The 16,574-nt window shown below is 45.0% G+C and overlaps 1 protein-coding gene across 6 annotated transcripts in view; it reads right to left on the reverse strand.

Moving 5' to 3' along the window:
• The window catches only part of casz1 (castor zinc finger 1), a gene marked incomplete at its 5' end in the record, with an annotated part of 85,849 nt that overhangs the window by 45,026 nt on the left and 24,249 nt on the right, over window positions 1–16,574 (reverse strand). For 4 of the 6 annotated variants that reach the window (XM_079558559.1, XM_079558558.1, XM_079558555.1 and 1 more), the window contains one exon: window positions 9,356–9,422. The exons of the other annotated variants lie outside the window; for them this stretch is intronic. In XM_079558559.1, the coding sequence (XP_079414685.1) occupies window positions 9,356–9,422 (67 nt within the window). Of the gene's footprint in view, window positions 1–9,355; window positions 9,423–16,574 lie in introns of those variants that run through there. 6 annotated transcript variants of the gene reach the window in all.

Here is a 16,574-nt window from a genome sequence, read left to right on the forward strand (position 1 = left end):
TAACATGACATATGTCGGGGTCGCCCATCTTTGCTTCTTTTCTTACTTTCACCATCACCCCACGTCATTATCTTTGGGCCCATATTTAATTCACCAGGATCCGGCTAGACTGCTGAGTAAGTCGTCTTCATCCTCTTCCTCTCTCCCCCCCGACCCCCTCTGCCTCACCACAGGACAACCTCTTACACACAGCACCACTGTCAATCCTCAGGGGTAAACTCAGGCACACGCCGCTCCATTAGTTATCAATTAAGTCTGGAAATCTCCACCTGGCTTATACACACACACGCACACACACACACACACACACACACACACACACACACACACACACACACTCCAATAGCCTCAGTCTGACACACACACGCCAAAGGAGACGATCCCGGTGTTCAAAAATGTGCTGCTTACCATTTTTCTTTAACTTTAATGGAATGCATCGTGTTAATTGTCTTGGTCAAATCTATCGCTGATTGAAATATATCATTCAACCTGTGTGTGTGTGTGTGTGTGTGTGGGGTAGAGTTCAAAGCAACAATCCTTATTTGGTGGCAGTGTCCGCGTGGGCGCCGCTCTCGTCCATGAGGTTAACCTTGATATCCGCCGCTGTCAGCTCAGATAATGTCCATCACTGCCAGGCCCTCCCAGATAACCCTAATGTGAAGCCTAAAAAGCAAAGCTGTTTAGATCTTTAGACATGGTCCCCTTTCAGCGCCATACCAAGAGCATTAGGAGCAAATGAGCGCTGGCATTTCTTTAATAAGGCTCTTAAGACATTTTGACAGCATATACGGCACACTGACAAAGGCGTTTTCACGTCGCGCGGCGATGTGACGGGCAGATTCAAGTCCTTGTTAAGAGCGTGGAGGGAAATAGGAAAAAAAAAAGAAGCGGTGTTTCTCGCTCCGGAGCTTGGAGTGGGGGTGGGTGGGTGGCGGTGGGGTTTGGGGGTCTGCTTAATTGATTTCCAAGGTTACGCTGTTAAAGTTGTTTTTCAGATACAGAAGGCCTCGCGAAGTCGATGTTTTTTGGAGCCATTTCCTCAAAGTTGAAATATATCAGATTTTACTACTTCTGCCCAGGGTGCTGTTATGACAAAATGTGCTGCCGACAGCGATTCCAACCACCTGCTGACAACCGAAAAGCCTATAGACAACGGAAGAATTTGGACATCGTTTTATTTCTTTGTGTTTTGTACATGTTCACTGCAAAAGCTCAATAAGATCTGGAGATGGGTCCCCAGGCGCTGCACCGCGGTCGCCCACTGCTCCTGACAGTTCGCCCCGTACACTGTAAAATGTAAAATTCATTCAACTCAAAAAACGAATTCCAAGGGCGGCCAAGAAATGCTATGTTCAACCAATAACAAGTTTTCAATGATTTGAAATTCGAGATGCACTTCTTTAGACGATTCAGTTCAATACGTTTGTTCAGTGTGACGTCACGACTTCCGCTTCCGGCGACTAGCAGACAGCAAATAATGCGAGAAAAAAATATAAAAAAACTCTTAAAAACAACCATCAATTTTTCTGAAACTCAACGGAAAGTTACTGAACCTACTTATTTCTCAGACTCATGAGCCAAAAATGCCGCACCTACCGCCAAAACACTATTATTTACTAAAGTCGGTACTTCCGGGGTTGGCGTAGCTGTTAGCATTTCTCTCCGCTAAACCCGGATGTAGCAATTTTGGTAAATATTACTTTTATAGCAGTCGGTACAGCATTTTTGGCTAATGGGCCTGATAAATAAGTATGTTCAGTAACTCCCTGTTGAGTTTCAGAAATATTGATTGTGGTATTGAAGAGTTTTTTTTGTAGTTTCTCGCACATCTGCCGGTCTATGCGAACCCGGAAGTAGAGCTGTGACGTCACCACTTAACAAACTTATTGAAATGAACTGTTTCAATTGGTTCAACATTTCTTGGCAGCCCTTGGAATTCGTTTTTTGAGTTGAAACAATTCTACATTTTACAGTGTAGCGACATTGTGAGGTGTCTAAAACCAAAACTGGCGGGTGACATCAAGCCGCAGAAAGAGCGTGTATTTCCAGACAGGATGCCGTCGCTGGCTACATCGATCCCTGGCTACCATTAAAACATTTGCTCTGCCTGACAGACTTTTCCCCTTTTGGACTCTAGATGCGCTACAGTGAATCACAGGTGCCCATTAAAGTGTCAACTCGCGGGGCCGGACGAAGACACCGGACCCACGCAAACTATACTCCGGCAAACAAGAGACTTTTTTTTTTTTCCTTACACACTTTTCAAAGCTTGTCTTCTCCACGCATGATTAAAATTTGATCAAAATAGATTCTTTGAAAGAGGAGGAAGTGACGGGAATGAGTCTTCCTGCTCATTTGCATTTGCATTTTCGAGACCCTCGGGCACAAAAGTCTCTTGTCAGAACTTTGACTTTTCAGACGAAGTGATAATTGGGTTGTGATGAGCTTGGCTTCGTCTTTGTGGTTTACAGCGCAGAATACATAATGGATCTGTAGCTGGAAGTGGTTGACAAATTACTTTGGTGAAAGAAAAAAAAAGCACTGAGTTTGGTTAATCATTAATAACTAAATCGTTCAGGAAGTAAAGTTTAAACTCAACTATTTTGTACTTTTACAGACAGAAAGCAGGAAAACTAGCCCAGCTTTAAAATTCACTCATTAAAAAAAAAAACATAAAAACATTTGAGTGGCTGCAGTGGCTCAGTCTAAAGGAGGAATAGTCTAAAGAACTCCATCTAACTCCATAAGACACCAGTATTAGACATCAGACAGGCAGTTTCTCGAGTCTAAATGCGTTGTGACTGAATCTGATAAAAAAAAAAAAAAAAAAAAACACTCAAAATGAAAAGCTGAAATGTCTGTGAACCCATGAAACGCGCACAGCCGCTTTACAGGAAAAAAGGCGCTCTATTTTGGGCAGCGCTACTCAAAAGGAAGTGCTGCCGCGTTGACTCAAACAAATAAATGTGCTTTTGATAAAACCACACTGACTACTTTTGCATTTGACACCAAACCCACTTTGTTTCCTGCATTTTTATCCTCATGACTTGTCACATTTAAGCGGCAGCTCAACAAACAAGTGTTCCCCTTTTCAGAGAAAAAAAACAAAAAAAAAACGAACGCTTTGCTTCTGCGGTGAAAGCTTGAATGTAATTTTGTTTGAAAAGTGACAGGTATAAAGCCAAAGCCTCTGAAGTGAACACACCGCGCTGACGTATCTGGGCTGCATCCAGCTGCCCGTTTTACATTTCTGCAACATTAATATTCCTCTTATTATTATTTTAAAGTGAAAACGGATACTCTGTTGAAGTGCAAATCTGATGAATTACGGGAGCAGATTGCCGCTATTAATTATTAAAACCTATTTTATAAATATTCAGCTCTGTCATGCATCTAATAATGAACGCTTTAGAGGAGGTTACTTCCCGTGCGCATCCTAATGTGTCAGAAATATCACTTTTAATCACGCTGCTGTCAGTGAGGGGCGCATTTGAAAACCGGATGGAAGAAATGCACCAAATCAAGGAAAGTGCTTTGGCTCATCACACCTCCTCAGACTCCGCTGTGTGTATATGTGTGTATGTGTGTGTGTGTGTGTGTGTGTGTGTGATCAAAACTTCTTGTTCTGGCACTGGCCCGTCTAAAGAGGTGCACAACATCCTGCCGCCGCTTCATTGGAATGGAGAATAATGCATCAGGCGCGCTCTACCTTCTGGACACACCTAGTCCCAGCGCAACTGTCGCCATATGCTGCCGTGATACATATTCATAGCACTTTTGCGTGCGTTGAGCATCGGTGCGACGAGGCTTAAATGAGCACCTTGCAACTTCAAATAAGACGAGGGGGAGAAGTCCAGGACAAAAAAAAAACAAGAAAGTTGACTGCTCTTTTTGGTAATGGGGTAATGCGTTTGGACCGCTTGCATCTGATCATAAGAGTTTTTGGTGATTGGAGATGATGTAACAGACTGCAACTGCTCCAGGACCGTTACACTGTGAGACCAGCATCTTTTTATAGCCACCAAACTGGAAAGTTTTCGCACGAGGAGCGTGGTATTGTTCCACCTTCTTTAGAGATTTAGTCACAACATGACGTGATGATTGATTATGCAACCAACACAACATAAGTTTTCCTTTTAGATGACTACCAGGTACAGATGATGGCTGCTCAAAAAAAAAAAAGGTTTATCCTCAGATTATTGGTTAGAAAAGTGCTATGTTATGCAATATTCCCTAATCAGGAAAGCAAAGTAGGGTTACAATACTAGAGCCAAAAGTCAAAAGAAATAAGTAGGTTCTCTGAAGAGGGGCCACAATATTACCATGTAAGCAGTTCATATGGACGATTGGCATTGAACCCAGCCTCCATAGCCCATAACAGTTCATATGCGGCCCCGCTCAATAGAGACCCTGTGCGGAGCGCTCTAAGATTAACACTGTCAGGAGCACAATGATACCCCGTCATTATCCGCACAGGGGCCTCCTCGCACATGCACTGTCCTCTCTCCTCCGCCACCGCTGCTCCATGGAGGTAGTAATTACCAAAGCGAACGTTTCAGGATCTAGCCTCTCGGTTTTGGCGCTTAGTTTTGGGTGACACGACTTAAAAAAAAAAAAAAAAGTCACACCATTTTGTACTTACAAGGAAAGTAAGCCCGTCACATAATCGTTGGAAGCCTGTGCGTTTTGTAATTGCGAAGTTGTTTTTTGTCCTTTCGTCCGCAGAATTGACTTTATGTCAAATATTTGCAAGGAAACTATTCATTTTACTCAGACAGGGGTTGTAAGTTATCCCTCCCATCCAAGATTGAAGATAATTGGTTCCGTTTCATGGCCACTTGGTGAATCCATGTCCTCCAAGTGTTGCCCGTAGCCAGGTTCACTTTTAGTTTATCGGAGTTCCCCGGTGATACTTGAAGCATGCTGTCTTTCACATCTAACACGCAAATGCCATGCACCAGCTCGGCATACTTTGTACTGTACATTGTTGGTTTAATAGGCGGGGATCACAGCTGAGCTCCCTCTTGGCGTATCTTCATTACCAACAATGCTCCAACTCTTTGGCTTTCTTCTCCCCGTCCCACCGGACCTGTGGCGTTATCAAAGGTGATAGCTTGCTCGGGCATATTTTCTCAAACGTCTTCTTCAGCCCAGCCATTTCCCAAGCCGCTCCCGGGTAAACGTCACTCATAAAAACCGGAGAAGATGTGATGGTAAGATCAAAAAGCAGGAGGAAGGACAGAGGAGGATAGCACAAAGGGGGAGGGGGAAGGGGAGAGGAGAGGAGAGGAAGCCCTCCTCCAAGAGATCATACTGGGGGTAATTCCTCGCAGCGAGGCCCTGTGTTTTCAGTCACAAACGCAACAAAACGCCAAGCTGCCACGCCACGGGACATCAAAATGGGCGTTTTTGACTTCAGAGGGTCTTCAGATGCTGGAGGAGTTGTCAGGGGAAGACCTAGGGGACCGAGTGTGGAGAACAGAAGGTGCTGGCAGCAGCCTAACAGCCAGTGAGGGAAGCGTGCCAGAACTCCCTTCCCCAAAATACCAATCGACACCGCATCACTGAGGGCTTCCACTGCACTGTAACCAGCCCCACCTGAGCGCTTTTATCCACCATGAAACGCTTTATTGTAGTGCCGAGAGGGGCCCCATTATGCTAACTGGATCGTTTCTGGGGTTTTAACTGTAATACACCACTATTTCTTTGTCAGAAAACATGCCTTAGGTAATAATTTGTTTTATGTTTGAGTAATCCAGTCGAGGCGCTAAGCTTCTTAGGAACTGAAAACGCTGGGATTTGCGCGTATCTATCGGCGAGGAAAACCTGCTTTCTCAAGGAATCGCTACAGTGTTTCATTCTCAATACAAGCTGTACTTAGAAAGGTGTCCAACATGGAAACAAGTTGGCGAACCCTAATGTCTCCGTTAAGTCATTTTAAAACGAATCCCGAATCCTCAAATGCACGCTCTTAGCACATCAAGAGTTTCAACAGGTGCCATGAACGCTGTATTTTATGTCCTTTGCTTCAGAGAGAGAGGGAGAGGGAGAGGGAGAGAGAGCGAGATGTTTAAATCAAAGTGTGCAAACCTGAGCTATGTTGTGACACGCTGGGAGGGACATTTCCACCCGCGCTGATCTCGTTCATTCTTGGAGCATTAGGCTTCCTCTAAATAGCCCCAAGCAGATTAGGCTGGCTCATATTCAAATGCACATTTCTGCTAAAACCCCACTCCACAAATGGGCCAAGAGGATGGAGCCCAGGAGCGGGTACAGTAGTCGCTCAAGATCCCGTCATAAATCTCACCGAGAGGGAAAGAAAGAGAGCGAGCGAGTGCGCGAGCGAGCGAGAATGGCTAAAGGTAAAAGACAAACAAGTGTTGGCTCTGCTGTATGAGTTTAGTTAGCTCCGGAGTTAGCGCATGAGTTATGGGGAGCGGGGGGCCGAGGGACGCTGTATTTATGGGGGGACTGAGTGAGTGCTAAATCCCTGGTAAGAAATAAAGTCGTCCCTGAGCGAACAGGGGAAACATTTCACTCAGTCGAAGAGGTGCCTTGAAAAAAAAAATGAATGCCATACTTCTTGCTCGGGGAAAGCACTATTCCCCTAAAATTGCTTTATTCCTTCAAAATGCCATACATCACCTTCAAGTGGACTGAATCTCATATCTGGAGAGAGCGGAGGGTTCTCGGGTGCATAATATCGGCGGAGGAAGGGGGATCTGATTCTTCTGAAATTGCGTGCGGATTTGCAGAGGGATCTTTAGACTGAGGGAGGCTGTCAAAACACGCAGGGCACTTGTTGCAGTTCAAGGGTTCATTCCTGAAAACTTTTCCACAGCGGTAGGTTTCGAGGGGGAACGGATGTTGTTTTTGACATTATCCCCCCCCCCAAAAAAAAAAAAATGACCAGGAATGTGTCATTTATGTATTTCAAAACCGGCTGTTGATGTGATAGGATTTGTATTGTTGTATTGTTATTAACACATGCACATTTTAAACACAATTAATCAAATACTAAGTGGGCCATGGTTAAATCTATGGTCAGCAGGTCTACAGCCGATAATGTGGAAGCAACAGCTCATTGTTTGAGCTTTGGAGGGATATCAATGTGTTGCTTTATTTTGAAATGTCCATCACGACCATATTATCCTTAATTCGCACACATATGGTCACAGGGCAATACATCAACAACTCTAGCGCTATTCTACTTTTTGTTGGTCAGTTCGTACTTCCATCACACGGCGCCCCCTATCTGTCTACACAACTAAACACGCCAATCTCACAGCCTCCACACAACTTCTCTAAAGTGAGTCAAAGTTGCGCGGCGGAGAGAAACAAAGAGCAGGCACCGGGCCAAGAGGAAAAGCCTTTGTGTGCGTCCAAGTCGGAGTCAGTCACTCTCCGCGAGCCCCGCAGTCGTAATAACAATTATTACTTAAAAAGGCTATATTTTTGCATTAACTTAAAAGGCTATATCTTTTTTCTTTGCTCCCAGCCTGTGCGGCCTCACTTACCCTAAGTATCTTCATAAATCACCAGTTACTGTTAACATGTACTCCACAATTCAGTCATCAATCTCCTACCAGGTCAGAGTGAAAACACAGGGGGAAATGTCTGCTTAGTAAAATGCCTCTCTGGTGACTGCTGCCGCTCCCGCCACCCACCACTCACACACACACACACACTCTCTCTCTCTCACACACACACACACACACACACACACACACTGGCGCGTTCACGGTGCCTGTAGCGGCAGCAGCAAGAACCAGTTAAATAACAAACACACGCGCCCGGCACACAGCAACCGGAGCGGTCCGCTGGGACACCGCGGAGGGGAGAGAAGGAGCCCTGTGCCAGATCGCCACGGTAACGCAAGCCAAATTCAATTCTGACTTCACCTTTCACTCGGGAAGCAGCGCGCATTTGTTATAAAAACAAATAAACAGCCCAGCGTCACGTTATTGGGCCAGGCAACTTCTCTTACAACAAGCCCCTCCGAGTCTCTTTTTATTTTATTTTTTTGTTAAGGCCTCGAGCAGCAACATCTCAGGCCCGAATCAAAGCACACAGACAGGCCTCAAAAGTCTTGTCCGGGTGATTTCGAAGAATTGGGAAATGATCGCAGTGGCGTATGAGAAGTTGTTTACGGTTTGCAGAGGCGAACGACGGAAAATCCCTGGCGATGACAAAGCGAACCACTCGAACATCTGTGTCTACGTACCCCAATCAATCCACACTGAGTCACGGCGGAAAACACTTGAAATTAAGGAGAAAGACGCAGATGAACGTAACGCCTTTGTGGAGGACATCGGAGAATTTCACGAGTAACTACGGTTTTAAAAAGGGACCGAAGAAGCAAATACCACTGTTCAATAGTCATCATCCTTGACATTATTCAATTTAGGCAGTTTTAGTGAGAAGTGCGGAGAAATCAAAGTTCAAGTCGATAAACTTCCACAATTGTTGATTTTAACTTTTATTTTGAGCCAAAGCTTAAGCAATGATCCAAAAAGAAGAAGAAGAAAAAAACACTAACATCAAAACATTCTAGTCCTGACAATGCTATTTTTCCTTCAACTTGACAAAATAAAGTACTTAAACTTCATGATTTGTTACCAGCAGCCATGTCTCTGAGCGGGTCATGTCTCTCCCACTCACAGTAAACACTTCATAGACAAACAAACAGAAAAAAAACACTAACAAATGACTATCTATTCTATTTTTTCCAGGTGAAATGTTACCCAGTATGGCTTTAAGTTAACAATCCCGAAGTTATGGCATTAGCTTGCAGAATAAAAAGTTACACAGTCCTCCCCACTTCCTACTTCATGGCTGTGATTTCACTGTAAAGGCCCGTCCCGAAGTCGTCAGACAAATCGAGAACACACAATATGAAAACATTTGTGCCGAAACATAACCCTCACAGCTGTGGCTTCTTTGCACAGACTGAATCTTCCCCCCATGTCGATGTCAAACGTGTAACCGAAAGTCCCGAACCAGAGCTGCTGCAAAGTCAACACCCAAACTTTTTTTTTTTTTTTTTTTCCTCATCGGTGGAAAAGAAACACTCCTCTAAAAGTAATCAAACTCCGCGCTGACATCCGCCTTTCTAAATAAACACGTAGTTGAAAAGTCCATCCTTTTCACATATGTTGCACCTGCTGCACATCGTCACCGCGAGACGCCTCCCCCTTTTTTCTCCCCCCCCCCCCCGTTGCCCCGTCACCGCACGCCAACTGCAACTAGTAGCACCCCTTCCCCCCCCCCCACCCTCCACCTCCCACCCTCCCCGACGAACACACATGCACACTTGAGAGGGAGGGGTAAGAGAGAGAGAGAGAGAGAGTCTTACCTGGCAGCAGACCGCCCTCGGTGCTCCCCTCCTGCCCAGGATGAATTCTCTCCACAAAGCAAGGCATTTTCTCCCCAACTGCCTCCTCTTGCCTGTCCCCCTGTCCTATCCTTCCTTCCTCACCGTCTATCTCTCCTCCCTCCTACCTCCTCCCTCCTTATCTTTCTCTCTCTCTCCCTCTGCCCTCCCCTGTACCCTTTATGTATATTTTTTTTTCCTCCCCCCCCCCCGTTCATCCCGCTCCCCGTGCAGATGTCGGGGGGCTGGTGAGAGAGTTTTACCCACTTTACCGGTAGGGGTCCTTGATCGCCCTTCTCCACCCCTCGGTCTCGGTCTCGCTGTGGGATGGCGGTGGGGGTGGGGGGGTGGGGGATCGAAACACTCACACAGATGCTTACAGGCGTGTGCACGGGCCCGGGGCAACAGCCACTTAAACGGGACCCTACTGTAACTGTAACAGATAGAGCCTGGTGACATCCTCAATTGCAAAAAGAATACAATTTTTGCTTTGACATAATGTTTAAAGCATTGTTAAAGTGAAATTATATCATTGTGCTGTGTTTTAATTCATATATACATAGAAAATAATATCTCAATCTTTGCAAAGTATAGAAATTAAAATGTTTTTACAAGTCGCACAGACAGATATGTTCTTAAAGCTGTTTTCTGCTCACTTCTCCATCTCCTGGCACCAATGTGAAATAGCAAACTGAGGCAATTTGCAAGGTGAAAATTAAGCCTGATACCTATTCTGTTGCAATCTATCCTGGCTTTTACCTCTCACAAAACGCTTATTAATGTCTGGTGGCTTTTTCTATCTTTGACAACAAGCCACCATGTCCAAGGCCATACATTTATGTCTATTACAAATCACATACGTTTACACCTATGTTTATTTTCTCATTTCTCATTCCCTACACGACGAGACTTGATCAGACAGGATGCAGCCCCGACCTCTTTACGCCGAGCCCAGTTCAACTCCACTGTCCCGGGCTGGTCCTGGCAGCTGGCCCCTGTAGTGAAACACGGTGCCCGCACAGATTGACTTACAGTGAGTTCAGTCAGAGCGGCCAGGAGACACACACACACACACACACACACACACACACAAGCACACACACTTTCACCTCTCTCTGTACACCAAGAACAACTGACTGTTCACTCTTGCGCCTGATGTCCCTACTCTCACACAGCAGATGTCTATCCACTCATATTTCAGCTTACCCTTTTTCTATTAAAAAAAAAAAAAGCAGCGCTCATTGACACAGGCATGTGAGATTTGAAGGCTCCCGGCTAGCGCGCAGTGGGGAATTTCTAGTTTCTGTCCTACTTGTGGAGCACTTTTCACATCGCACTATCAATACTGGGGAATATTAGCTACCACGCTCAAGAATGTCAGATGTTTTTTTTGTTTTTTTTGTATCTGTGTGTCTTTTTCCCCCTTGGGCTAACAGAAGTACAAAGTAAGAAGCTGTAATTATCACTTGTGCAACAGCTGAACACTGTATGGGTGGAAATTTTACCGAGCATAAACCGGTTATTTAACATGAAAAAAAGGTTTCACTTGTTCTCGGCTGCTCCGTATTAAAAATATCAATAACAGTAATTATCAGGTCTTTGTTTAAGGAACCGTTTTTTTTTTTTTTTTCCGTTTATAACTTCCCTGACCAGGATCAGGGCACAGCAGGCTGGAGCTGATATCCTGGTCGGGCACGGTTTGAAGAGAGGGTGGATCGCCTTTATTTGAGTCAAACAAAGCCTTATAATGACACAAAAACAGTGTTGACAAACTCCCAACGCCCAAAACCGCGCCGCTGCCTATAAAATGGTTGACAAGGAGAGGGCAATAAAGAAAATAGGATGTGGATGGGAACAGGACACGGATGTAGGATCAGACAGCGGAGAGTGTGCGTACGCAGAGGTGATATGCTAATAAACAGAGATTTGAGATGTTTGCACCCATGGACTTGCCTTTTGTAACCGTTTTTTTTGTTTTGCTTGCAGTGTAAGATCTTTTCAGCCCTACTTCCTTTATTGATAAGCCAACTTTGCATGCTGTATAGGTGAACATCTTTAAGTTTTACAGTATTTGAATGCCTCATTTGCAAAACCTTCCTTGACACCAACACAGACACATACTTTTTGTCACATATATTCCAAAAAATAGCGCTCTTCCGTTCGCTATTCCCTCGCTGCGGAGCCCCTGCGCTCACTGTGGGAGCAGCGGCACAAGGACAAGTAAAACATACCTTAAATAGACTACAAATGAAGTCACTTAACACCACGCGCTCCCCTCGTCACCCCGCGCTCTGTCTGTCTTCAACAAGAAAACGCCTGTGTTCCCGTGTCTCCCCTCTCAGCCGCTTCAGAGCTGTTGTCTTTTTTGCTTTTAAACAGGCACGGCGGCTGACAGGAGCGGGAACAGGCGCTTTCCCCTTAAATGGTGCCTTTTTGACAACTGATCTGTAAATACAGCCGGATCCGCTACTTCTCCACCTCTGCCCCCCCCCCACCCCCCTTAAACGGCTGCCACGTTTGAAACATGGATACACAAACACAAAATCAGAGTGCCACGTGCGGGATGCCTGTTGTAGTACATATAGTAATAGAGCTTGGAAATTAGACACTGATTATGATTTTGGAGAAGAAATTTCAAAGAGGTGACATTAAGTAAATTAGACATTAGACAGTACAACAATGACAGCTAAAACAAATGTGCCTTTTGCTCTAAATGTGGTGTCATTAAAAACAAAGTTGATTTAAGCCAGATGCCCGACCATCTTCCTTTTTCAAGGCACTGGTTTGAAAGACAATTTTAGGTTTGTTTAGGGCTGGATAGCAGGTGCCTGTTCAGTGGATGCCAAAGAGTGTCATCCGCGTTAGAGGCCTTAGATGGGTGGCTGGTGCACCCATTGTGAAAGAGGACGATTTGGACACAGAGGACATGTCCCTGTGACCCCCTCCCTCCCCCACAGCCCTTTGCATTAACACCAGCATACACATTTAGCCCTCACCCCTCCCAACTTCCCCAACTCCATTCCCCCTGCCTCTATAAAAACACAAATATGCCATAACTCAGGCAGCGCTGCCACACAGCCTCCATCTTGCCCTGTACCGGGGAGGGGGAGGCCTCTCAGGAAGGTCACCAACAAATGGTTTTCCGATTCACTGCCCCTGAAATAATTTTGTGTATTAAAACCTGAATCTGCACTTTCTGGCCTGAAAGCTTTTCTAATTATTGCGGTGTCCTTGGGACAGACACAGATCCTTCACACGCTCTGGAGCAGCACTACAGCCACAAACACTCACCCCCCTCAGCCCTATCCCTCTATCTCTCCTCCGCGCTTTACTGCCGCCCCCTCCCCAATCTGTTTTCAAAGCGTGTCTGTCCTTTATTAAATTGTTTTCTTTTCCACATTATCAGTTGCCATGGAGACCTCATCTCTCGGATTATTTGAATTTCATTATATCTATTGATTTGGGAGCATTTCATCTTTTTTATTGTTTTTCTGTCAATTTTCGAAACGAATAACCATCTAATTTGCGTCAGCGCTGATTACGTTCGTCCCTCAATAGAGGTCGGCAGCTGCGCCGGGGAAACAAATCAATGGAAAAACATCATAAAACTCACAAGTACAATCAAGCAGGATATGGGTGACATTCCGCGGTTGCTGAAACGAAGTCATCAAAAAATATATACTTTTTTCGGCGCCTCTGCCTGAGTGGGGGAGCAGTGAGGAGGACACATGTGTCTGCACTGATATATGACGTTATTTCTGCACATAATATACTAAGGTACATTTCCATACTGATAACAGCCCCTCCCTGCCCCACCAGAGCTAAAAAAAAAAAGTGCTTACTGTATCTAAATAATTTATGCAATTTTAGCGTTTATATATAAATTTTTTAATAAGCTGCTTGGAGCAAAGTGGCCATTAACAAAACACACAGCTGTCCAATGGGCTAAGCCCGGCAGATCAATTGCGCGTTTTTATGACATGATAAAATGCTTTTAAAGCAATTTACACAAATATGGAAAAAATGACTTCATGGGCTTCATTTATTCATAAGGATGTGTATTTGAAAAAATTCTTACAAAGCCAGACAGCAGAGATGGTCCCGGTCCTAACTGGAACGGACTTGCTGCCCTCTCCACAAGGACATAAAGTTTCATTACTGATGCACGCAGTCAAAGGCAATTTAGCAAACACAGTGTGCAAAGCAAAACATCAGCATATTGCTAGTGTTCCTGTATTAGCAGACCTGCATGTTGTTTTCCAATTTTGAATTATTCTTAAGGGACAGGGTGTGTCCGCCCCCTGCCACTGTCACCCTGACCAACAACTAAAGGGGGCACCCTGAGGGGCTCGGACGTGAAGAGGACCTAAATGGACTCTGTTTCACACTGGTCCTGATACACACCTGTGACGTACAGCTCTGTGAAACAGAGCAGAAATATCTGAGTGGATGTGATCATTTAGCATAGTACAGGCCCACATTATGCACAGTATGGATGGGGGCAGGAGGCCCATTTGGAGCTAATCTTGTTTCAAAGCCTCCTCCCTCATGTGCTGACAGTGTGCCGGCTCCTGCACAGTAGCGGCTCACCCAAGCCCATGTTTTCTACACATGTCAACATTTGACAAAGCATTACTTTTCCCCCAACAATATTCTGCTGCTCGGGCCTGAAACGAGCCTGCTAACAAATGAGCGTTTTATGTTTATTTGTGTGGGGGAGTGAGGGGCGCTCCTGTGTACAAAGGCTCAGACTGGCAGAGAAAAGGCATTTGGTAAAAAAGCTGCTCTGTGTTGAACACGATTCTCCTGCTGATTGCTGTAACTGTCTGACTTGTACTCTGTGGTCCTCCCCTCTGCACTAACGGCGACTGGATAAACACTATTTTATGCAGTGACTAGATGAACGGCCAGACAGTAATTATAGTCTTCCTCGCAGGCCCGACACCAGGGTACAGTCCTTTTCTGTGACACTCTGCAGCTTGTCAATGCTGGATACATATAAATATTAGTGACAGTGAGACGTGCCGCTGCCAGCCCATGTGTTTGAGGATCTTGTTGTGAAACCGGTGATGTTATCACGGCCACTCCGGCATCAACAGTGCCCAGCTTTGGATGTTTCATTTTACTACCCTTGCACTATGGGCTTCTGTCTCTCCATGTGACAGAAATAACATGCTCCTGTCCCAAACTAAACATTCCCACACTGAGCACAGCCAGACAAAAGTGCTATGACGTGTTAACCGATCGATCTGAAAGTGTTTTTGAGCAATTACCTAGAGTATTGTAAAGAAATAGGGCTGCTATTCTGTCTGCAATAACAATACTATTATTGCAATATTTTACAAAAACATCTGAACAACAATACAATTAAAATCATTTTTTCATCACATTGTGGCAAAGCAAGACTTACAAAAAGTACTAAACTACATCATGTGTATTTGTTTAAGGCTGTGTTTGCAGTATAGGTAGTCACGACGTACAGTTAAGGTGCTAATTTATGCCTGTAATAACTAATAGGATAAACACGTTTTCTTTTCACCCACTAGGCACACAATGTTTAATCACACTGTCTCATATTGGGCTAGATTTCGAGGCATTACTTCAATCGTGTAGTGGGCCATAGACCTCCCTGTTGTAATCTGTCATAGGCCTGGTTGTCAATGTTGGGGCAGGGGACGCCAGCAGGGACGCTTGCCCAGTTTGATGATAGCCCCCAGAGGGACAGTTAACCCCCGGAACACCCCTCTATACGCAACCAGCTAATACCACCCTCCCCCCTTGTAGTCAGGGCCGTCCCATCCCAAGCTGGCAGCACTGGCTCTGGCGCTGTTCACAATATTTGAGAAAGGAGACTGTGAAATTACATCTGAAGATACTCGGGTGATGATGAGGGAAGCGTTTAAAGCCGTCTATAGCTGTCCGTGTAGCCTGGCAACATTTTCACATGTGATTGGGGCGTCACGAGAGCTTGTTAGTGGCGAGACACTTCGTTGAGAAACAGAGGCCTCACTGAACGGCGGGCGGGAACATCAGGGGTCCACAGGAAGTTTGAATACAGAAGGAGAGTGCATTAGCCGTGCCATCAGCCCACCCCATAGCCACCATAGCCCTCTAGCACTTCCACCTCTCTCCCCAGCGCGTTTCTATATCTTAATGTAGCTTTCACAGGAATTCGGATAGAGGTCAATAATTATGCTCTTTAAATTATTCAGCACTGTGTAATTGTGGTTCTTAGAGCCTCGGACAGTGCTTTACTGCTTAAGTCAAAGGCCAGATGGACTGTAAGAGCTACATCCATCACACTTTGTTTTGCTTTGGAATTGTTCGCCTGTTTTCTTGACACATTTGGACTTTTTTTTTTTTAAATTGTCACCCAAGCAGATCTGCCTCCACCTCAAAGGGCTTTGATATCGCAACAACCTCACATCATTGAAATCTTGTAATACCTTTTGAAGCCTTACGTTTGGTGAAGCTCGACCCTCTTGCCTTAGCCTACACACTGAAAGTTACAGCAGAGCCCCGACAGAAAAGTGTGTAAATGTTCCCCTAATGTGTCCCGAGTCCCTTTGTTTTTATTTGTATTTATCCCTCATTGCTGCTGCGTCTGCTTTATTTCAACGGATAGAGGGCACTGAAATAATTAGGCGACTTCTGCAACATCCTGAATGCCAAGGACAGGTGGATTAAAGTATTAAAACAATCGCATTTCAGTCTTGAAATAGTCCTGCGCACGACTCAGCACCAGGCGCATCCGTTCAAGTTCAGCTGCCAGCCCAATAACGCCACGGGGGAGAGGGGAGAGCGAGGGGGAGAGAGAGGGCAAAAAAAAAAAAAAAACGAAATCCCATTAGCTGCGTACATGCATCTCAGCAGACCTGTGGAAACGTGAGCAAATCTCCAGCAGCATTATCCTCTCCCACATGATCGTGACAACATCGGACCACACTATACATTTAAGCGAAATCACGCGGCTAGGAGGCGCTACTTATAGGATTGGTGTCAGACACTTTTTCATGTATGTATTGGTGCCGAAACCCGAGATATGACTCACTTATAATTCAAAATAGTTTAAATATCTTGGGGTTGTGCTGGACTCCAGTCTCTCGTTCAAAAAACACAATTCAATTTAATTTGAAAAACTATAAACATCAATCGGAAGCCACAGTCCTTTCATGCACTTTACTAGGAAAGTATATATTTT

Source organism: Gobius niger, assembly GCF_951799975.1.
Source record: "Gobius niger genome assembly, chromosome: 6".
In the NCBI taxonomy this organism is placed as follows: Eukaryota; Metazoa; Chordata; class Actinopteri; order Gobiiformes; family Gobiidae; genus Gobius; species Gobius niger.